Here is a 23,600-nt window from a genome sequence, read left to right as displayed (position 1 = left end):
GAGTTGCTGCAGCAACTTCCAATGATTTCAGATAGGTACCTTTCCCTTGTTCTGCATAAGATCTGGTTGTAAGCGTACAACTCCCCCTTATACATTCCATAATGAACCTGGAGTTTTCACTTGCGCCACTTTCGCTCAGATCTGCGGCACTGTTGTTTCTGTGCCCTGACTAGATCATTGTTCCTCCAGGGAGCTTTCTGTCTATGTTTTCTCAATTTAACCTTCATAGGGGCAATGGCATCCAGAACATTCAAGATGCTAGAAGTAACAGAATTCAGCATTTCATCAACATTGGCACCAGAGGCGTTTTCAGGGTTAATCATTTCTACAAACTGTGCCCTAGTGCTCTCATTTATTTGTCTGCTTTGGACAACTGCAGGGCCAGGCGGTGGTTTGGGAGCAACAGACAGGTCAAAGAATACACAGAAATGATCAGAGAGGGCGACATCAACCACACTGACATTGTAAATATTAACCCCCTTTGTGATGAGCAGGTCCAGAGTGTGCCCTCTGCTTTGGGTGGGGCAACTCACATGCTGAATTAGACCAAAGGTTTCAAGGACAGCATTGAGCTCTTTTGCATTTCTGTCATTGACATTAGTTTTGTACATAACTATGCAGAGTAAGGGAGGAGTTTGTTTTAACTCAATCTTAAAGGAGACATACTCAAATGATGAAAACACACCAAATGATAGTCTGCGGGTTGCAATATTATCTCTAAACAGTGCAGAAACGCCGCCACCCTTTTTATTTTCTCGTATTTCTGATTCATGTTTGTAGTTGGGGGGAGTTGATTCGATTAGAACTATGTTTCCTGTGTTTTTGTCAAGCCATGTTTCAGTTAATAACATAAAATCAAGAATAAAAAAGAGATAAGATTATTGATTAAACATTTTTTGTTCCATAAAGATCTGACATTGAGTGCAGCAAGTTTGAGATTAGTTTCCTTGGGACTGGTCAAAACCTTCTTGCAAGGGATATGAACTACATTTCTTTGATTGGAGAGTCTAACTGCCCTTTTTTGCATTCTACGTGGTGCAACTACAGGTACAGCACCAGAAGGAAGCTGTTCATCACAGGGCCCCAGTTTGACATAACCTTTCCTAGGACACTGGGGGCCCGTTTCATCCTAGCTCTGGGGGATAGCACCTTTAGAGGCGCGCAGGGGAGGTCGAGTTGAGGGTAGTTTGGGTGATGGACCAGGAGGAGCGGGAGCTGGACGGGATTTGGGTGAACGACGGAGGGGGCGTGTTGGAGGGGGTTTGGATGAAGGACGTGTTTTGAGGGACTTTGGATAAAGGATAAGGAGGGGGCGCTGTAGAGGTAGGAGAGCTCCTGTGTGGTGTGAGGCTCACAGGGAGCCATCTTAATTCCTGACTTAATGAGGCTATCGAAATGGCTAGGTAGGGCCATGGGTGAAAGTGGGGGGGACGAAAAGGAAAGTGAGTCTTCACTGGGAGTAGATGTAGCAGGGGGCACCCACAGCTGGTTAGAGGGTGATATTTCTGGGGTCAAATCTGGTGGTTGTTGTTGTGGTTCTGTGGCTGGGTCCTTAGCTCGCGGTAGTTGTTGTGGTGCTGGTGCAGCAGAGTCCTTAGATGGAGGTGGTTGTGGTGCTGGTGCTGCTGGATCCAAGTCTTTGACCGGTGGTGGTGGAGGTAGTTGTTGTTGCCGTTGTGCTGTGGTTCCTGGGACACTAGCTCGGTCCTTCCTTACTGCCTTTTCAGGGCCTTGGCCTCTATGCCCCAGAGCGTGGAGGAGGTTCTTCACTAACTCTCTTGCTCCACCTCTGTTCAGGTGTGGGCCTCTTCCCATGAAAAGGTCCTTTCGCGTCCAGAATATATTGAAGTTCTCAATGTAATGTAAATCCTCTGGAAGCACACTCTCTGGAGAGCCAATTGTTCAGCTGAAACAGACGGCTGAACTTGAGTGACACCCCTTCGATGTTAGGAAGAGGTCCACTGATGAATGCTTCAACCTCTACTTTGTCAATCTCTTCAAATAACTTCATGAAGTCTTTTTTCAAACGTTCAGATTGTTCTTTTTTGATATCGACAGCACCTACATCAGGGGTGTCAAACTCATTTTCACTGAGGGCCACATCAGCATAGTCTCTGTCCTCAAAGGGCCAGATATAACTTATACATGTAACTAAATGTAATGAAAAATAAACGTAACTACTCTTTAAAGTTAAATAACTCATTTATTTATCATAACATTTTAAAGTGACAGTTACAGTTGCATAGAAAACATATGTTTGCTTGTTACTTTAGCATAAATCCTTTTAAATTTGATTCTGTCAGGTTAGGTTATGGACAGTGTTTAAGTCCTAATGTATAGTTGCCCAATCAGATATTTCAAGTCCAATTCCCCCTAGATATGAATAAATACACACCAATTTTTAGATTTTATTTTAAGAAATTAAAAACTTTTATGCTCTTGCGGGCCACAGAAAATGACATGGAGGGCCACATTTGGCCCGCGGGCCTGGAGTTGGACACATGTGACCTATATGGATGATTATTCGTTTAACTCCTTGGTACAAGACTTTAGAAAAGAGTCCTGTAATCACTGGAACAGTAGAACTTGGGCAACATAAAGTTTGCATTCTTCTGTGGCTGACTCCACTGATAGCGCCATCTCCAAGCAGCAGCGTATCTCTGACCTTGACGTTTGGCACAGATTTTCTTTCTGCCTGTGCTTTGTTGCCAACATTATGACTCCTTCTCTGTGGTCCAATTTCACTTTGTTCTTTAACTTCACATTGTGTTAGGGGTAAAAATCTGTTTGTGAGCTTTATTTCGGATGTTTTGTCATCTTTTCGCTTTGGCTTAACACAGAGTTCCTCCGCACAAAGTTTCGGAAAAGACACAACATCACTCAGGTCTATGTCACTGTTATTCTTCTCATTTGTAGTAAGAGTGGGCTTCTTACCACCCGATGTTACTGGAAGGGTCTTGTGAAGTCCATTTTCAGTTTCCCAAGTAAATATCCGTGTTTGTAGCTCTTTTATTTCTTGTTGATAGATCCGACAGCGTTCACAGTGGGAGTTTGTTTTTCTTCCTCTTCCGGACATGTCGCTGGATTGTCAGACGTAAAAATATTGATTTGTATAGGTGGAAGTCACAAAAAAGGATGACCAGTCTGATATTCCAGGATGTGTGGATGAGGTAAAATAATTAAAAATGATTAATTAAATGATTAAAAAGCAAATAAAGCAGGAAGCGGCAGGAGCAGGGAAAAAAGCGTCTGCACTCTTTTGCAGGGGGGAGAGCTGTGTGTGTGTGTTATTCATATAGCCCTTTACAACTCCTTGAAGGTACCAAAAGAGTTTCACAATAAAAAAGAGATCTAAAATGGGAACAAAATTTTTAAACTGAAAATTCTAGAATATTCTGTTTTAGAATAAAATTTTCAATCTAAATATATCTATAATTTTCTCTTTTTTTTTTCTTTTTTACTTGTCCTGTCCAACAGCTAGGCAGGCAGATGAGAGCTGAGGGCCTCTTGTGTTGGACATATTTTACTTTAACAAGAGGGGTTATTAATCTTCAGACAAACCAAAAGTATGTCTGAATAAACCCCTTTTGTAATTGAGGCCAAACTTTATTCATTTCAACCATGTTTAAAAATCTTTGGTGTTGGACCGGACGGAAAAGGAAAGAAGGGAAGAAGAGAGAGGGATGTTAGAGAGGGGGGGGTTGATAGTGAGAGGGGGGGGTAAGACCATGAAGCAGCATAGAGCAGACAGGTTTACTGGTTGTTTATCATTACGGTACGGTTCAAATGTAGTACAAAAAGGGCGGGGCCTATTCGCACACACTCAAATGTTATCAACACACCTGCTAGCTGCAAAAAATGTTCACATGTCAACATGTACACAAAACAGATAGTGTTCACGAACGCATACCTATGCCTATAAACCAACTAGTGTGAAATATTTCATTCATTCAATCATGCAAACTATTAGTGCAAAGGTGAGCTAACACCTGTGCTCAGGTGAGTGTTTATGTTCTTCTAAAATGGATGGTGGAATGTGATAAGAAGGAGGATATATATCTATAATTTTCAATGCCCCCTCCGCGGCCCGCGCTGGTCGCCGAGAGGCAGGGGCTGGGACAGGCGGTAGCTCGCCTTTCGGCGGACCGCGAGGCTTCTTTAAGCATTGCAGAAATGACAAAAGCATTATTTTTACACGAAATCTAAACAATGATAACGATCAAATATGTTTTTCTGATTCTTTTATTTTTTAAGGCCTTCCATTTTGGTGTTGTGCCACCCTTTCAAAGTCTTCTGTCCCCCCCCCCCCCTCATACAAAATGTTCTAGCTCCACCACTTCTCAAGACAAACTTAAAAACACCAAAAGTAACATTTGCATCAGAGCGGATCTTTAAAATCAAATGCTTGTTCATTTTACAATCAGATCATTTTTGTTATGCATTATTTGTTTTGGTTGTTCAAAAACACACACAAATCGTTTCATCCGATTACTCGATTAATCGATCGATTAAGTGCTAAATTAATTGATTACAAAAAGAATCGATAGCTGCAGCCCTAATCTAAATGTTTTCATCTACATTCCATGTTATATCATTCTCACTCCATGCATCTGCTCCTGGTCCGGCCCTTCTATCCAATTTAAGAACCCAATGTGGCCCGCGAGTTAAATTAATTGCCCACCCCTGCATTACGTAGTAAAGCGCTCCAGTGGGCCCAAGCATTCCTAGCTGCCCATCCTATATCCCACTTACCTTTAAACTGTTTTATTGGAGAATTTCGTCTGGTGTTCGACCAACCCCGCAAGCAAGAGGAAGCCGTCCGACGTTTGCTTAATCTCAGACAACACAACCAATCAGTAAGTGATCATGTCATTGACTTTTGAGTCCCGGCGGTGGAGGCAGGTTGGCCCGACACCACACTCAAGGGAATATTCTACCAATCATTAAATGATTGGGCTCATTGCCTGAAGCTAACCATTTTGAAGAGCTCATCTCCGCAGCCCTCCGGTCTGACGTCCGGCTGGGAACGTCAAGCAGAAAAAAGCCAACAACACCGTAAGCAAAACTCCAACACACCCACCCGTTCTCCCATGGCGAATGTTTCCTCTCAGCCTAGTCACGAACCTTCTGGAGGTTTCACTGAAGAACCCATGCAAACTGGTCACTCCAAGCTTTCCGCTGAAGAAAGACAGAAACGCAAAGATGAGGGTTTATGCTTTTATTGTGGTCATTCTGGTCATATGGTCTCACAATGCTTGCTCCGTTTAAACTACCGAGCCCCCCGTTAGATGACAGGTCACGGAGGGAAAACGCTTCGAACACCCAAGAAAAAGACTTTCTATTTGTACCTGTCAAGATTTCTCATAGTGGGCTTATTCACGATTGTAGGGGCTCTCGTTGATTCTGGCGCGAGCATAGTTTAATTGACTAGCACTTAGTCAAACAGTTTTCTTTACCCATCGAAGCTCTTGGCAATCCCATCACTGCGGCCGGGCTGGGCGATAAACAACTTTTTTGCATCACTTACCGTACCAAACCTATTTTAGTTCTAACTTCGGGGAATCATCGGGAATACATCACGTTTTTTATCACCCTGTCGCCTCAGACTCCTATTATCCTGGGGTTTTCCTGGTTACATCTACATAACCCTAACCCACATTGATTGGGCCGCTCTCCGCATTTCTAACTAGAGCACCTACTGTATGGCAAATTGTTTACACTCTGCTATTCCTTCCTCCGTCGCCACCTCCTTGGATGAGGTTTTTGCTGTCGATCTCGCTAAAGTCCCCTCATGCTATCATAATGTCAAGTCGGTATTTTCTAAAACCAAGGCTAGTGCTTTGCCCCCCCACAGGCTTTTTGATTGCTCCTTTGAGCTTCTTAGTGGGCCGCCCTTCCCAAGGGGAAATTTTAATTTGTCCGGCCCCGAAAGATCTGCTATGGAGTAATATATCCAGGAAGCCTTGTCCTCAGGTCACATTCGTCCCTCGTCCTCTTCGGTCGGTGCAGGGTTCTTTTTCGTTGAAAAGAAAGACAAGTCGCTAAGACCCTGCATCGACTATCGGGAACTTAATCAGATCACTGTCAAGGATAAATATTCTCATCCGTTGATTAACTCCGTTTTTGATTCTGTTCAGGAGGAGCATATCTTCACTAAACTCGACCTCCGCAAGCCTACCAACTGGTCCGCATTCGTGACGGCGACGAGTAGAAAACTGCCTTTAACAGACCGCTTGGCCATTATGAGTACCTTGTCATGCTGTTCGGCCTCACCAACGCCTCTGCTGTCTTTCAAAGACTCGTTAATGACGTGTTGCAGGACTTTCTCAACCGCTTTGTCTTTGTCTACTTAGATCACATCTTTGTCTACTCCAACAACCCCTCCGAACACGAACAACACGTTAATTTCGTTAATTTTGCTACGCCTCGCCCAAAGGGTTACTCGTCCTCGGGTACTTACCTGGTTTCCATGGTCAGCTCAGGTTCCACGTCTAGCCGCCTGCCTACTGCCTCATCGCTTTAGAAATCTTCCTGCCGAATACCTCCAGCCGCGCTGAACCTTCAAGCCAAGGATTCAAACTCATTCCCTCTGACTCATCCTGTCAAGTCTACAAGCAATATTACCTACCTACAATTAAACCTCTGATGCTTACCTCTCAAGCCAGACAAAGAGCGGTTCAGAAGCCTCTGATGAAACGTAATACCGAGGACCCGATTATGTCGGGCTCACCTCCACACATAGCCTGGGCTCTGAAACTCAGTCCTTAGAGAGGGGTTGGACTCTCTACCACTCTGGAGTTGCCCAAGGTGAGAGGCGGCGGGCTCTGCGTGGGCTTACTCGTGAGCCCCCAGCTCAGCCGCCAAGTGTTGGAGTTCACCCCGGTGGACGAGAGGGTCATGTCCCTCCGCCTCCGGGTGGGGGACAGATCTCTAACTGTAGTTTCGGCTTACGGGCCGAACAGCAGTTCGGAGTACCAGGCCTTCTTGGTGTCTCTCGAAGGGGTACTGGAAAGTGCCCCAATGGGGGACTCCATTGTCTTCCTGGGGGACTTCAATGCCCACGTGGGCAATGACAGTGGCACCTGGAGGGGTGTGATTGGAAGGAACGCCCCCCCTGATCTGAACCCGAGTGGTGTTTTGTTATTGGACTTCTGTGCTCGTCATAGTTTGTCCATAACGAACACCATGTTCGAGCACAAGGGTGTCCATCAATACACCTGGCATCAGGACACCCTAGGCAGGAGGTCAATGATCGACTTTGTAGTTGTTTCAGGCGACCTTCGGCCCTGTGTCTTGGACACTCGGGTGAAGAGAGGGGCGGAGCTGTCCACCGATCACTACCTGGTGGTGAGTTGGATTCGCTGGCGGGGAAGGAGGCCGGAAAGACTTGGAAGACCCAAACGTACTGTGAGGGTCTGCTGGGAACGTCTGGCTGAGCCCTCCGTCAGGGAAGTCTTTAACTCCCACATCCGGGAGAACTTCAAACAGGTACCGAGGGAGGTTGGGGACATTGAGTCCGAGTGGACCATGTTTTCCACCTCCATTGTCTCTGCTACTGCTCGGAGCTGTGGTCGCAAGGTCTCTGGTGCCTGTCGCGGCGGTAACCCCCGAACCCGGTGGTGGACACTGGAAGTAAGGGATGCCGTCAAGTTGAAGAAGGAGTCCTACCAGGCCTGGCTGGCCTGCGGGACTCCAGAGGCAGCTGACAGATACCGGCAGTCTAAGCGAGCTGCGGCCCGGACTGTTGCGGAGGCGAAAACTCGGTCCTGGGAGGAGTTCGGTGAGGTCATGGAGAAGGACTATCGGTTGGCCTCGAAGAAATTCTGGCAAACCATCCGGCGACTCAGGAGGGGAAAGCAGTTCTCCACAGGCACCGTTTTCAGTGCAGGTGGGGAGCTGTTGACTTCGACTGAGGACATTGTCGGGCGGTGGAAGGAGTACCTCGAGGATCTCCTCAATCCCACTGACACGCCTTCTTTTGAAGAAGCGGAGAGTGAGGACTTTGGGGTGAGGCTGTCTATTACCCGGGCTGAAGTCACTGAGGTAGTCAACGAGCTCCTCGGTGGCAAGGCCCCGGGGGTGTATGAAGTCCGCCCTGAGCACCTAAAGTCTCTGGATGCTGTGGGAGTGTCTTGGCTGACACGTCTCTGCAGCGTCGCGTGGCGGTCGGGAACCGTACCACTGGACTGGCAGACAGGGGTGGTGGTTCCCCTCTTTAAGAAGGGGGACTGGAGAGTGTGTTCCAACCATAGGGGAATTACACTCCTCAGCCTCCCTGGGAAAGTCTATGCCAGGGTACTGGAGAGGAGAGTCCGTCCGAAAGTCGAACCTCGGATTCAGGAACAACAGTGCGGTTTCCGTCCTGGTCGTGGAACAGTGGACCAGCTCTACACCTACACCCTATCTAGGGTGCTGGAGGGATTGTGGGAGTTCGCTCATCCAGTCCATATGTGTTTTGTGGATTTGGAGAAGGCGTTCGACCGCGTCCCCCGTGGCATCCTGTGGGGGGTGCTCTGGGAGTATGGGGTCCGGGGAGCCTTACTGAGGGCTGTCCGGTCTCTGTATGACCGGAGTAGGAGCTTGGTTCGCATAGCCGGCAGTAAGTCAGACCTGTTTCCGGTCCACGTTGGACTCCGGCAAGGCTGCCCTTTATCACCGGTTCTGTTCATAGTTTTTATGGACAGAATTTCTAGGCGCAGCCAGGGGCCGGAAGGGATCTGGTTTGGGGACCACAGGATTTCCTCTCTGCTTTTTGCAGATGATGTTGTCCTGTTGGCTTCATCGAACCGGGACCTCCAGCGTGCATTGGGGCGGTTTGCGGCCGAGTGTGAAGCGGCCGGGATGAGGGTCAGCACCGCTAAATCTGAGGCCATGGTCCTTGACCGGAGAAAGATAGTTTGCCATCTCTCAGTGGGTGGAGTGTCCCTCCCCCAGGTGGAGGAGTTTAAATACCTTGGGGTCTTGTTCACGATTGAGGGAAGATCGGAGCGTGAGATTGACAGGCGGATCGGAGCGGCGTCCGTAGTTATGCGGTCGCTCTATCGGTCCGTCGTGGTGAAGAGAGAGCTGAGCCGAAAAGCAAAGCTCTCAATTTACCGGTCGATCTACGTTCCAGTACTCACCTATGGTCATGAGCTATGGGTCATGACCGAAAGAACGAGGTCCCGAATACAAGCGGCTGAAATGAGCTTCCTCCGTAGGGTGGCTGGGCGCTCCCTTAGAGAAAGGGTGAGAAGCTCGGCCACCCGCGGGGAGCTCGGAGTAGAACCGCTTCTCCTCCACATCGAAAGGAGCCAGCTGAGGTGGCTCGGGCATCTAGTCCGGATGCCCCCTGGACGCCTCCCTGGAGAGGTGTTCCGGGCATGTCCCACTGGGCGGAGGCCCCGGGGAAGACCCAGGACACGCTGGAGAGACTACGTCTCTCGGCTGGCCTGGGAACGCCTCGGGGTCCCCCCAGAGGAGCTGGAGGAAGTGGCTGGGGTGAGGGAAGTCTGGGCATCTCTGCTCAGTCTGCTGCCCCCGCGACCCAGTCCCGGATAAGCGGAGGAAGATGTATGGATGGATGGATGGATGCTTACCTCTCACCTACTCAGTTTCTTCCGGATTCCAGCATCTGGGTCTGTCAAGTTAGAACAAATCATGACATTAAGAATGTCTTTAAACTGTGGGAGAACGCTGGAGAAACCCCACACATGCATACTCCACGCAGAAAGGACCCAGGGGTCCAGGGAGACAAAATAAATAAATAAAATTAGTTTATTTGTTATTTTTGTCTTGATGGAAAAAGAAAAATATCAAAGTTAAGGAGAACAATCAGACTTTCCTTCATGTTAGTTTTGGACTCCACCCAACTGATCACGGCATTAACATATAATGGGCCAAGCTGGGTTCCTAATTTGTTTACACAATGCGTCTTCTTTGATAGTTTGAAGTTTAGATCTTTTAATTCTTGCGACGCTGAAATTGCACCATGGCCCCAAAACACACGGTTACCAAAATGACGTGCTACACTTGACGCTCAAATTGCTGATTGCTTTTCTATATTGATTTAACATTGAAACTGGACGCCTTCGCCATGAACACAGCTTAAGACCAACATTGATATTTAGCATTGCTGTTGCAGGAAGTGGCTGATATTTCCACCATCTACTCTTTAAGACCTTATTACAGGGTTTGTATGGTAAAGAAAAACTTGGAAAAGTTTTGGAAATTGAAAATGCAATTTCTAGGTTCTTGAAAAGTTTGTGAAAAAATAAATCTTCTGTAAATTTAAATTGTGGCAGCTGTTAAACCTGACGCCATCGGTGATGGGAATTTACGATGCCATTAAGCAGTTTGAGTCAGTTCGGCACGCTGTGCTTTCAGCTTGCTATCGTGAAATGCTACGAAATGCCGGGAAATTTAAATTGTGGCAGCTGTTAAACCTGACGCCATCGGTGATGGGAATTTACGATGCCATTAAGCAGTTTGAGTCAGTTCGGCACGCTGTGCTTTCAGCTTGCTATCGTGAAATGCTACGAAATGCCAGGAAATGTAGCTTTAACAACAAGCAGCTTTTCAAGAAGAGGTATAAACTGTGGACACTGAAAGACCCTGAAACGCATTTTGCACTAGAAACCTGGAAATAACTACAAACATCTGCTCGTGAAAAATAGAAGATGAGCTGCAACTCAAAGTAGAAAAACCACAAAGTGTCTGTGTCATGGACATGATCTCTTTTGTTTCTGTGTTCGTCACCACATCAGCATCTGTTCTTCTGCCTGACTTTACCCACAAACATTACAGAGAAAAACGTTGGATGTAGTTCTATTGACCAGCATGAGCTGTTTATTTCTGTCAGTGATGATGCAGAAAATGAGTTCCAGCATTCAGTTTAAAGCTTTTCACTTTTCTCTGAGTGAACAGAGATAAAAAACACTGGACTCTGAGGTTACCAGGAGGATTCTAAAGAACCAAAGAAACCCTGAAATGTTTGTACATTTCAACTCAAGCTTCATTCTGCAGAGCATTTGGTTGGATTGAAATTGTTGAATAGACTGTCTAATCCGTCCACCACTCTGACAAAGAAACACAACCCAAGAGTTCATGATTGAATCTGTTTGAAACCGGACTCTAGTTTCCATTTCACTGACGGTCTTGAGCTCTGAGTCAACACTGAAGAACAAGGTCCCCGATACTGACAGAGTTTCCGCTGTGGGTTGGCTCTCAGGTAAGAGGAGGATCTGGGTCACCCGAGTTCTGGCTTCTTTCATGAACTTTCAAAAATGCCAGAAACACTTGTTCTAAATGCTTCAAAGCTAGTTTATTGGACAACTTTAAACATTTTCAGCTAAATGAAAAAAGAAAATGTAATGCAAGTTGAAAGTTTTTAACAAAAAAGGAAACATTTTCAGTTATGCTTCACATGAGTAGGCTCAGGTTTGATTTCCAGCACCACTTCCTTTCCCCCCACCATGGATGACACTGTTGAAAAGCAAAATACTTGAAATTTTCAAATACTACCTTTCATTTTAACTTAGTACAGTTTTACTTTACAGTTTTAGGTTAAATTTGAATAATTCTGAGACAGAAGCAAACAATGAAAGAAAGAAGCAGCAATAACAACTTTTACCCGTAGGCCGAATCCACAGCTTTAGCAGCTGCTGCCAAGATATCCGACATGGACCGTTTGTCCATATCCTGCTGGTCCAAGTGTTTGTTACCATGGATCAAACTGAAAAAGGAAAAAAATGACTTAATTACACTTAAAGTGAACTCTTCCATGTTTCATATTTCTGAGACAGGAGCAAATAGAAAATCTTAGAATGAGAATAAAAGGTTTTACTGGTGGGCCAAATCCACGCCTTTAGTAGCTGTTGCAAAAATATCCGACCAGGATCGTTTGTCCAGATCCTGCTGGTCCAAGTGTTTGTGACCATGGATCAAACTGAAAAGAGAAACAAAACAGAATTAAGCTAAAAGTTAACAATATTATTATTCAATCCTTCTGACATGGGAAAAAAGATTTAAGGAAAAAGGCAGGAAACAGGTTTTACTGGTGGGCCAAATCCACGCCTTTAGTAGCTGTTGCAAAGATATCCGACCAGGATCGTTTGTCCAGATCCTGCTGGTCCAAGTGTTTGTGACCATGGATCAAACTGAAAAAGGAAAAAAATGACTTAATTACACTTAAAGTGAACTCTTTCATGTTTCATATTTCTGACAGGAGCAAATAGAAAATCTTAGAACTGGAATAAAAGGTTTTACTGGTGGGCCAAATCCACGCCTTTAGTAGCAACTGTAAACATATCTGGCCAGAATCTTTTGTCCAGGTTCTGCAGGTCCTTTTCCAGGTATTTGTGAGCAATCGTTAATCTGAAGAAGAGAAAAAAACACTTAAACTGAACCGTTTCAGATGTAAAAATTCTGAAAAGGGAGCAGATATTAAGACTTAAACCCAGTCATCAAAGGCTTTACTATTGGGCCTGGTCAGCTGCTCGGATCATTTGTGACCAGAACTGTTTAGCTAGAAGTTTCTTCTCTAACATTTGCATCAAAGTACAAAAACAGAAAACTTCAAATGTCAATCAAAAGTATCTGTGGCAACATTACAGTTAAATTTCTGGTTTCTTTTGCGTAACTTAGTAGCAAAATAGAGTCATACGATGCACATTACTTATTACTGTCATCAGTCTGAGCAGCATCTTTTCCAGAGTATCCAGGATCTGAAGGAGCAGACACTGCCGGCTGAGCCGTCACGGTGGACAGCACAAGAAACATCACAATACTCTTCATCCTGTGGAAACAAGTCAAAATAGCAAATATTTGTGATTTTTTCATCAATTTGACTTCAGGTTCTTTCAATTTTAAACTAGATTTAAAAACATCAAGAGTCTAAAGTTTTACCTTTTCCAATTTAAAGATTGATGTGACTGAAAGTTTTTGGTCTTTTCTTCTCGGCGTCCTCTGTGAGAAGGCTTGGGTGCTGTTGGTCTCTTCTTCCTCCTTATATTTGTGCCAAACAGGTCAGATCCCATCTCTGTTGTGCAATCTTTCACAATGCTTTCAAACCCACAAGGTCCATCCCAAACAGTTTTCATCTGAACCAACAGAACTTAGCTGGGTCATGCAGGTACCACTTCCCACGGTTGAAGGTGTCACTTGAATTCCTGTGAAAATGGGATTTGATCAGCAGATTCACTGCATTGTGAGTCAGAGGCCATTTGGCTATGACAAAATTCTAACAACCATCCAGACAAAGCCAGACTGACTGGACGTGAGATCCTAGGAAACCCAGGGCATTGACCGCTGTACCACAGCCCAGCAGGCTTAGTTAAAACAAGACTTTAAAATCAGTGTGACTTCATTAAGGGAAGAGTTCCATCTTAATTTTAAAAACAGAAAAACTTCATATGGATCCATTTGTAGATACATCCAATAACCAAATCTGAGGATTTCTTAAGAGTTTCACTGTCACAATTCCCATTCCCACATTTACCCACTGATGGTGGCAGAGCTACCATGTCAGGCACTAACCAGACCACCAGGAACCATGTGGGGTTCAGTGTCTTTCAAGGCGGTATGAGAACCAAACCTGCAACTTCCTGATCAAATGTCTCTGGACCACTGCCAACCCAGGTTAAGAGCCATATGGGTCTAAAAATGGTAAGAATAGGAGATTGGGCAACTGGAAAAGGTAGGTTAATGCAGTTTTCCTTCTTGCTGGAGTCAGATGCCTGGACAGTAGCTTTGTGTAGAGTTGTGGCACCTACACAAGGTGGACAAAAGGTTTGGCTCTCATCACATAATATTCTCATCCAATCCTCATCCCGTAAGCTCACGCCTCGGTTCATCGATCCATACGTCATCGACAAAATCATCAATCCCTCCTGTGTCCGACTCCGTTTACCGGCTGCACTCAAGATACACCCTTCCTTCCACGTTTCCCAGATCAAACCTGTCCAAGAAAGCCCTCTTTGCCCGCCGTCCGCTTCCCCTCCACCCGCCCGTGTCATCAACGGCGCCCCGGCCTTCACTGTCAGCCGGGTGTTGGGTGTAAGGCGCCGGGGTCGGGGCTTTTCTTTCCTGGTGGACTGGGAGGGTTATGGCCCTGAAGAGCAGTTGTGGGTCTCCCGTTCCCTCATCCTCGATCCCTCTCTTATTGATGATTTCTATCGGGCCCATCCTGACAGACGTCCTGGACCGCCAGGAGGCGGTCGCTGAGGGGGGATACAGTCATGGTAGCTCCAGGAGCCTTCCCCCTCCCTTCTCTGTTCTTCCTCCCCAGATTGGACCCAGCTGTTGGCACTCTCCTCATCAGCCTCCCTGCTCCATATTAGATGGACCTTCACCAGCATTCATCGCCAGTTTGTTTTCCTCTACGGTGCAGTACTCAGTCTCATGATCTCACGTGATCATAATCTGAATCTAGATCCACTCTCGTTCATGTATTCACGTCTACCTCCTTGTCTACTGGATCTATGTCTGCCAAACTGGGTCCACCCTTCCACCTTCTGTCCGGTTATGCCTGAGCTCCTGCCCTCCAGTCAAGCCCCAACTCCACGACTCAGCCTCACACCAAGACTCCTCGCTTCGTCTCCATACACTGGGACGCTACTCACCGATTGGTCCACACGCCATCTCCTTTGTCTCATCATCCCAAGTTAGTCCGATACTCTTGAACAATAAATTCTTTATATTCCACTACAAGATTTGCGTGATGTTTCCGGGTTCCAGCATCTGGGTCTGTTTTTTCACTCCCCGCTATCGTGACACTTGATTGAATAGACCAATGATTGGCAGGGTGATCTCAAGTTGATTCGTTTATCCCAGCTGCCTGCAGATGTTCAACAATTGGATATCTGACAATCTGGATTTCTTGTGCATCTGGCAGTGTCACCTCTGTCAACAGGTGGGCTGTTGAATCTTTGTGTAGAGACATAGCAGGCGGATTAGACCGAGAGACAAACGCAGTCAACCCAAGGCCCGAGCCCCAGATAAGGGACCTAACACCGCTCAGGTATCCTAAGCAAAACATCTCCTAACCCCAGACATGAACCCGGGCCACTGAAGAAACGCCCACAAAGTGCTCAAGGCAGACCACCAGCCGGCCCTGTAGAAACTCTAGCAGCAGCATTTTAAGCCAATAAGGTTTTAGAGAGTTTTAGGACAGCCTGATGGTAAAGGAAGGCAGCAGTCTAATCCATCGATTTCCTTAACCCTTTCAGGGTCACAGGGCCGCCAGACTCTGACCTGGCTATTGTTGGACAAAAGCGGGGTTCCTCCTGGACAGGTCACAGAGCCATCAACTCCTAAAGTAAAAGATGCATGAACTGATTTCTAATTAATTCTGACAAAAGGACAATCTCCACTTTGGAAATTGTTTGGAGAGGAGAGAAGGACGACCAGGAAACATGATTTCTGGCAGAATTAAGAGCCAAGTATTCATCAAAGACAAAAAAAATAAATAAATAAAAGACCACTCTGGGATATCTCATACAGAGACAGAATTAATGCCATTTGGTCAGAGCAGTACAAAGAGGGTTTATTGTAAAATTTAAAATAATTGACAGAAATTACAACAGAATCCTAACAAATGTGCCCAAAAAGTCTCTGAGTCTTTAACAAATCTGAGAAAGTCATATGAGCATCTGTTCTGGCTGCATTCCTGCAGGTTAAACTGCAGCTGACTATGCGTCTCAGACGAGGAAATGATCTGGCAGATTTTCTGTCGCATCACTTCTTCATCACTTTATCTTATCACACCTCTGGCTGTTTCCTCTTGACGAGTCAGAACTTTGAATGCATTATTCAGACATGGAATGGAAAAGAGCCTTTGAGCCCTCTCACTTAAACTTTACCTTTAATGAAATCAAAAACACACATGTATGCATTCACAGATGCTTCATAAAAGGCTAAGAGTCGCACAATTTGCAATTTAAAGCTGAACAATAATCCATGTCAATCAAAAATGAGCTTTTTTAGCAGATTGTGATCAAATATGATTTCACTTCTGAATGTTAGGATCTGATCTTTTAAGTCTTTTAATCTGTCAGAGGAAGAGGTTTCAGAGTAATTCAGATTCTCTTTCATGACATGTTACTTCTTCCCACATTAAGACCTTCACATACAGCGGTGGATGGTTTTGAATAGGTGCAGACATACAACTATCTAGCCTGTAAACATGGGAAGTGTAGAAATGAAGAATCTTCTCAGAAGAAATCATCGGAACCTAAGAACGTTCTAAAAAAAAGTTATTTTAAATGTTCTGCTTTGACACTGCAGCCAACCCGCCTTACGCGTCATCTGTGGTGTGCAGATTAAGTGTGGTGAGTGAATCAGCCTCTTTTACCACAGATCCACAACAGACGAGCTCTTTCACAATCATTTGTGCAAGAAAACGTTTTGAAATGAAGCCTGAGAATTAGAAGAAGTAACAAAGTGTGAGCATTTAGGACAAAAGCAGCATCAGTGGTTACATTCGGCTACTATTTCCAAACTGGATAGATGTGTCAGAGGTTTTTAATGTCTTCATGGGGTTTTGTTCTATAAGATACTGAGGAGTTCATGTTCTCCAAAGGAACCAGCTGGTTCATGCCTTTCTGGAGATTCATGCAGGCCAAACAAAAGAGCAGAAAACACAGAAGCCCAGGATGTGCTGCTTTCCTGACTGAATGTTGATAACTCTGAGCACCCCCCACACACTGTCAGAAAAAATGTGCAAAATTTGTACCTTTAGAGGTACAATGGCTTGTCACTGGGGCAGTACCCTCAAGGGTACAAATGTTGTAATCTTTCATATAGGTGCGTATCTGTACCCTTTCAGTATGTACCTTTCAAAGGCAAATATGTACCTCTGTGGACTAAATTGTACCTTATAGTGCTATGGTACTATAATGTACCTTTAAAAAAGGTACAAATTTGTTCTTTTAAGGGTACTGCCCCAGTGACAAGCCTTTTGTACCCTTTGATGGCAAATTTGTACCAGATACAGCACATTAAAAGACCAGTATACTTTTTATCACATTTATTAAACATTCAAAACAATTACAATTCTGACATTTCACAGTATGAATGTTTTAAGCTCCACAGTGTCACAACAGGATGCATATATTTACAATTATTAGCAATTTTACAATAATGAAAAATCTATATTTTTCCTTCAGTTTACATTGCATTCATTGTAACTATAACCTTAACATTTGATTAATTGTAAACAGCACATAGCACTTCAGTTACCAATTTTAAACCATGAAATAAAACTTATGACATTAACAAAAGAAGTACTAGACCTCATTTTAAGTACATCTTTCTACTGCATTCTACATTTTCTAAAAATAGATAATAAAAAAGTAAACTTATAACCAAGTTTAAATGCATAATTTAAATAATAAAATGCATAAATGTGATAAGATAATATTGATAAGAAATCTAAAAAGAAGAACTATAAAACACACTAAAGATTACCAAGGATTGCGTTTTATGTCAATACCTAGTAGATCCTCTCCAAGCATCTCTTCTCTTGATTCTTTGTAGACTTTGGCTAATGGAGCTTTTCTTTGAACAAGTTCAAGCACCTTTGGCACAATACTGGTAAACGCCGTCCTTGAAGCGCTGGCTTAAACTGACAGGTGATGGATGCATTCGGTCAACATCATCAAACAACTGAAAATTGAAGAAAATTAGAAAATTAATCACTTTAACTAAAACAAACAAAAGACATAAAACACTCTAATATTCTTTGTTGCCTCTTTCATTGCCATTTCCCTTTAGTGATCTCATTGTATAAATATTACTTGGCTTGAATGACTATATATTTATATATGGGTTTAGAAAATTACAATGTTTTTACAATTGAGTTAAAGCTGTTAATGGTCATTTTAGCAGATGTTTCAGCTTATATTGACATTCAAAATGTATTTTAAGCTGAGAACTGATTTAAAATGTCAATGACCCCTGAGGTTGTCTTCAAGAAAGGGTATTTCTTTAGTATATCCTCTCGCACCTTGCTGTACTGGATATACAGGACATTCACATGACCTTCAACGGATGATGCATCCTCACCAATGACAGCAACCACCTATTGGATCAAATTTAAAAGTCCACATTAATAATAAAAATTACAACTGCAAGCACTGATTACTGGGGTTAAAGCACTTTGAGATGATGTTTAAAGACAGTTTGTGCAGAGTGGTTTGGAGTTTATCAGAAATTAACTTCTGAGTTGTAGGCGGGGCTATTGACACAGTAGTAACCCTCTGCTGATGTCCGATCATCCCTTTGTTTACGCCCTCTCCCTCTAGCTTACAGTCATTCCAACCTAAAACTAACATTAGTGGTGAAACTAAAATGGTGAGCAATATTGAAGCTTTCCGGCCATAGTTTAGATCAAGCTCAGACAAGTATGATGAAGATGTTAATGGATCTGTTTGTCTGCAAGTGGACGCATCAGAATAGAGCGGAGCAGAGGGACTCTGACCCACTTCATTTCATGTGGTGCGTCACAATAGAGACCTTCCTCAAACTGCATTTATTTTGTCTGTTCCTGATTCATCCCAATTTGAGTGAATACTCAGATGTGCAGTTTCAAACGTGTTCTTTTAAACGTGCCCATCATGAGAAAAATACTGCGACAAGTTAAAAATGGGGGACCCACTCTAATGAAAGTTATTTTTTAAAATGTAGCATTTTTATGATGACATATTGTTATAAGATTTAAGAATAAAACTGTGTTTCTGAATATTTATTTTCTCAAATTGGGATGAATCAGGAGCAGATAAAAAGATGTAATTTGAGAAAGCTTGTAGTTGTTACATACAAGCTACATTTGGCAGGCCACAAGCTCCCTGCTCCGCTTGTCTTCATTGTCCTCGTCTGAGTTGGCATCTGGCTCACATCTATGAGGCTGGATAGCTCCAATATTGCACGCCAATTCTGTTGCTTGGGGGTTGTGAGGGACTGTAAGGTAACGGGAGCGTAAACAATGGCATGATGGGAAATTAAGGCCGGTTAACTCTGCAAAACAGTCCTGTCAAGAACTTGAAGGTGAATTCCAATTGAACTGCAGAAACCATGTCCCAGAAAACATTTTTCCCCCTCAAAAACTGCATAATCAATGTCTGTCTTTGTATAATAATAATAATGAATTGGATTTATCTGCGCTTTTCAAGACACTCAAAGCACTTACAGTGTGTCCATTATTCATTCACTCCTCATTCATACTTGGTGATGGTAAGCTATGGTTGTAGCCACAGCTGCCCTGGGGCAGACTGACAGAGGCGTGGCTGCCATTTCGCGCCTACGGCCCCTCTGACCATCACCGGGATCATTCATACACATTCACACACCAGTGGAGTCACACTGGAGGCAAGGAGGGTGAAGTGTCTTGCCCAAGGATACAACGACATTTTTTGGCTGGTGGGAGCGGGGATCGAACCGCCAACCCTTCGGTCATTGGACGACCCGCTCAACCACCTGAGCCACTGTCGCCCGTATAGTCAATATCTTGTTAATTGTTGAAGGAAATACAGAAGAATTATATGTTTGTATGATGAGGACAGTATTCCAGAATGTATTCATTGTGTTGTGACTTACTCGGTGCAATCTGCTGTTTCCCTAGAAAACTTTAAACTAGTTTGGATGATCTGCCTTACTGCACTGTTTGACAACTAAACTGAATTGGAAAGACAGCCTGACTTTGAATGCTTGAAATGACTTTGTGAAAAGATTATTTACTTAATTTAGCAAGAGAGGTGTCTTCAACTCTTCGTCTTGTTGTAGGACTGTGTTGTAATATTATTGTGTCATCTGAGTCCAATTCAGTATCTCCACTTGAACTGGTATTGCAGCTCTTTGCAGGACAACTCAGCTGATCTGTCAAAGTATTAAAGCTTTCAGTTACTGTAATATTTAAATTAGTATGATAGCAAAAACAAAAAAAGTAAAAACAAAGATTTTTAAATACTGACCAACTTAACAGTTTAGCAGATTTATTATCTTGTCTAAGACAGCAATAGGATATAAAACTCATACTTATTTGCCCGTGTTTTGTTCCCCACACTATCCTGTCAAATAAATCATTAACCCTCAGACTCCTATTGATGCAAATATACAATCAAAACTCTTCAGCTCAAAAATGTTCGTAATTTAGCATGTACTTGAAAGCAAAAACACAGATTATTTCCCTTGGAAATAAATTCAGGCATCAAAGGGGAATTTACCCAAAACCATTCAAAACAAAATAGATAAATTACAATTTAAAAGAAAAACTTCACCTTCTGTATTTGTATCTTCGGCCAGACAAATTTCCAACACACCAAGGTTTGGGTTTTTCAACAGGAGATCAAAAACCTGCTCATCAACTTCTGTCTTTGAGTCATCAAACACTTTCAAGTCCAAGGTTGGGATATTGAACTTTTTGGCAGCTGTGAACACAGCAAAATTATGTTTAGAATACAGCACATAAATTATCTTTAAATTAAGAAGCAAATAAAAAAATCTGTTTGCATCACAGCTGACAGTTTGTCCACAAAGTTGACTGATTCTTGTAAAGAAAAATGCTGGAAATTGTGATGTTTCCACTCACCGCATTCCCAAAAGGATTTGAAGGTCAGCTGAACTTCAAAACATTTTTTTTTTTTGGCGTTCGACATGTTCACGCACAGCTTGCATCTTTCCTGGTGGGAAAAAAAATAATATATTACAAAAAAGAAAAAACATTACAACACCAAAAGGTACCAACACAGCATTTATTCAGATCTAAGCCCTGTTCCAAATAAATTAATACATTTTAAAATAGTAATGGGAAATATACAGTTCACACTAGCTGCCACACCAATGTTGCAGAATTTGCAGAACTGCTAAAAAAAACACTGACGACAATGCACTGGCTTCTAAGGGCCTATAGATTTATTTCTTGGAAGTTCATATAAAAAAAATAATTTTTTCCTGGTTTCTAGATGAGTTTTTGGTATGGGAAATCGTGATGAGTATCTGGAATCACGGACCTCCATTTAAAAAAAATAACACCTCCATTCAAAAAAAATAATCTCTGCAGGAGAATGATCAAAATCAACAACACAGTGTAAACTTCGCTTGACCAACAATGAGCGATCATGACAACCTAAACAGTCTCTGTCACTGTCTTGCATTGAAGAAATGGTGGCTGCGCGCGCACAGCAGCTACGGCAGGCTGACATATAAATGGGAAGGACCGCCATACTGCGGTTTAAAAAAGATAAAAATAAAACGTTATTGGACTCCTACACATTACAGATTAAAATGAGTAACGCATTGAATTCGACGGACCTGATAAATATCAGTAAGAATTATGGAGCTGGTTGTTTCAAAAGTAGCTGGCTTCCTTACTAAGAAAGACAGAAAGAAAAAAAAGGGGGGGGGGTAGGCGGCAACAACAACCGGTGCATCAACGCCAGCGTACATCGGTAAAACGGCGACAGAATTATCTAGTGAAAAAATGTATATATTTCAATGTATTTAAAGGAACGCGGTACAACACTAATAAAAGCAACAGCTTAATTTATTTAATGGCTGCATTTAGCTGAACTTCAAACGGCTGAGGCTAACCGTTAGCAAAACTCCTGCTCGTAGTTTGCAATCTCCTCACAGGCACATACACGGTGGAATAGCAGCATTCCACTACACAAAAGTTATTCCTTACAGATAAAATAACCGAACGCGCTTAAAACAAGTTTCCAACTTATTTTTGAGCAATTAGCAGACTTACCTCAGTCACAGCCTCTATCTTCCTCCGGCCGCTGCGGGATAACAAAATGGCGGAAGAAACGAAACTAAAGAAAGTAGAGTGGGCGTGGTCTCGCATATTTCCTCTACGTTTTTAAACCTACTTAAATAAAAATTACTGATGGTAGCTCCGAAAAAAGTACTCTCTCATTTTTCCTGTGTAGGTACAAAAGCTAAAAAGTACTAATATGTACACATAATGTAACGTAGTAACAGAGAAATTTACTTTTTTTTTTTTTTTAACTTGTCCTGTCCAACAGCTAGGCAGACAGATGAGAGCTGAGGGCCTCTTGTGTTGGACAAATTTTACTTTAACAAGAGGGGTTATGAATCTTCAGACAAACCAAAAGTATGTCTGAATAAACACCTTTTGTAATTGTGGCCAAACTTTATTAATTTCAATCATGTTTGACAATCTTTGGTGTTGGACCGGAAAGAAAAGGAAAGAGGGGAAGAAGAGAGAGGGACGTTAGAGAGAGAGGGGGGGGGGTAGGAGGGTGATAATAGGAGGGGAAGGGGGTAAGACCATGAAGCAGCATAAAGCAACAAGTTTACTGGTTGTTAATCATTATGGTAAGGTTCAAATGTAGTACAAAAAGGGCGGGGCCTGTCCACACACACACTCAAATGTTATAAACACACCTGTAGCTGCAAAAATGTCCACCTGTCGACGTTTACACAAAACAGATAGTGTTCACACGCATACTTATGCCTTAAAACCAACTAGTGTGAAATATTTCAGTCATTCAATCATGCAAACTGTTAGTGCAAAGGTGAGCTAACACCTGTGCTCATGTGAGTGTTTATGTTCTTCTAAAATGGATGGTGGAACGTGAAAAGAAGGAGGGAGAGTGCCCAGCCATCCCCACCCCAAGACCCCCACCGCAGCAGCAGCGGCAGCCGGAATCTCCCCAACGCCACACGGGAACCGGCAGGGAACAACCGCCGCCCGGGCGACCAAGCCCGCCACCCAGGCCAGGGCCAGCAGGACCGCCGCAAGGCCCCCAGAGCCAGAGAGCAGGGAGGCACGGAGGGAAAGAGGGCGCCGCCCCAGCCCAACCAGGAGAGCAGCCCCCCCGCCGCGCCGGGAGCGCCCAACGCAGGGCCCCACCGGAGAAGGACGCCCACAGCCCCAGACGAGCACCCCACCACCACCCAGGAGTTCCGGGCATCCCCCCGCCCCAACCCCAGGTACGAGCCAGGACCCCCCAAGGGAAACCCGCTCCGCACTCCAGGCAGCCATCCGCCCGGCCCAGGGAGGAGCAAGGCAGGGGCCCGCCGCCCCCGCCCAGGAGGGGGAACCCCGGGGAAAAAAGAGGGCCCACAAGGGGTGTTGTAAATATGGCCCGACCAGGCTCGGCCACAGTTGGAAATTTGGCGGGGCCCAGCGCTCAGGAGCAGGGACCAGTACCCACACCCCAGGGACACGAACACCCCCGGCTCAGATGTAATGTGAACCCCCCAACCGCGCGGAGAGAGCACCGCCGGGCCCAGGAAGCCGGCACCCCGGGGACACGGCCGCCGTTGCAAAGGGGCCCGTACCCCCCACCAGGGAAGAGGTAGGGGACAGATGGTCCCAGGTCCCACCTTCCTTGCAAAATGTGTGTGCGTGTATGTGTGTTTGAGAGGGTGTGTGTGTGCATGTGTGTGTGTTTATGTTGGGATGTATATATTGAGGGGGGAGGGGTGTGTGTACTAAGGGCGGTGCAGTTAAAATTGGCGGGTAGGGCACTAAGAGGACATCTCCTGATTACTCACAGTGATCAGGAGATCACTGTGAGTAATCAGCCTCACCCTCCCCACCAAGGGGCCCTAAATGTCTAAGGTGCGGTTAAAATTGGCGGGTAGGGTGCTAGGAG

At 44.4% G+C, this 23,600-nt stretch overlaps 1 protein-coding gene and 1 long non-coding RNA gene across 2 annotated transcripts; both read right to left on the bottom strand.

Moving 5' to 3' along the window:
• Window positions 1-9,120: 9,120 nt before the first annotated feature.
• Window positions 9,121-13,015, bottom strand: LOC111947084 (uncharacterized). Its single transcript, XM_023953099.2, has 7 exons — window positions 12,886-13,015; window positions 12,656-12,775; window positions 12,247-12,354; window positions 12,036-12,137; window positions 11,825-11,926; window positions 11,612-11,713; window positions 9,121-11,463 (listed from the first exon to the last, which is right to left on the bottom strand). The coding sequence occupies exons 2-7, from the start codon at window positions 12,772-12,774 to the stop codon at window positions 11,415-11,417; spliced, it is 582 nt and encodes a 193-aa protein (XP_023808867.2). The 5' UTR covers window position 12,775; window positions 12,886-13,015; the 3' UTR covers window positions 9,121-11,414.
• A 4,476-nt stretch (window positions 13,016-17,491) lies between these two features.
• LOC110014431 (uncharacterized) lies at window positions 17,492-22,376 on the bottom strand. The gene is made up of 6 exons (XR_002872902.2): window positions 21,725-22,376; window positions 20,564-20,654; window positions 20,253-20,402; window positions 18,797-19,851; window positions 17,933-18,058; window positions 17,492-17,643 (listed from the first exon to the last, which is right to left on the bottom strand). It is a non-coding gene; the product is annotated as an uncharacterized LOC110014431 (long non-coding RNA).
• Window positions 22,377-23,600: the final 1,224 nt, after the last annotated feature.

Source organism: Oryzias latipes, chromosome 24 (genome assembly GCF_053564925.1).
Source record: "Oryzias latipes strain Hd-rR chromosome 24, Olatipes_Hd-rR_3.1".
In the NCBI taxonomy this organism is placed as follows: Eukaryota; Metazoa; Chordata; class Actinopteri; order Beloniformes; family Adrianichthyidae; genus Oryzias; species Oryzias latipes.
Note: the sequence above shows the minus strand (reverse complement) of the source record. Positions and strands in the feature narration are given on the sequence as shown.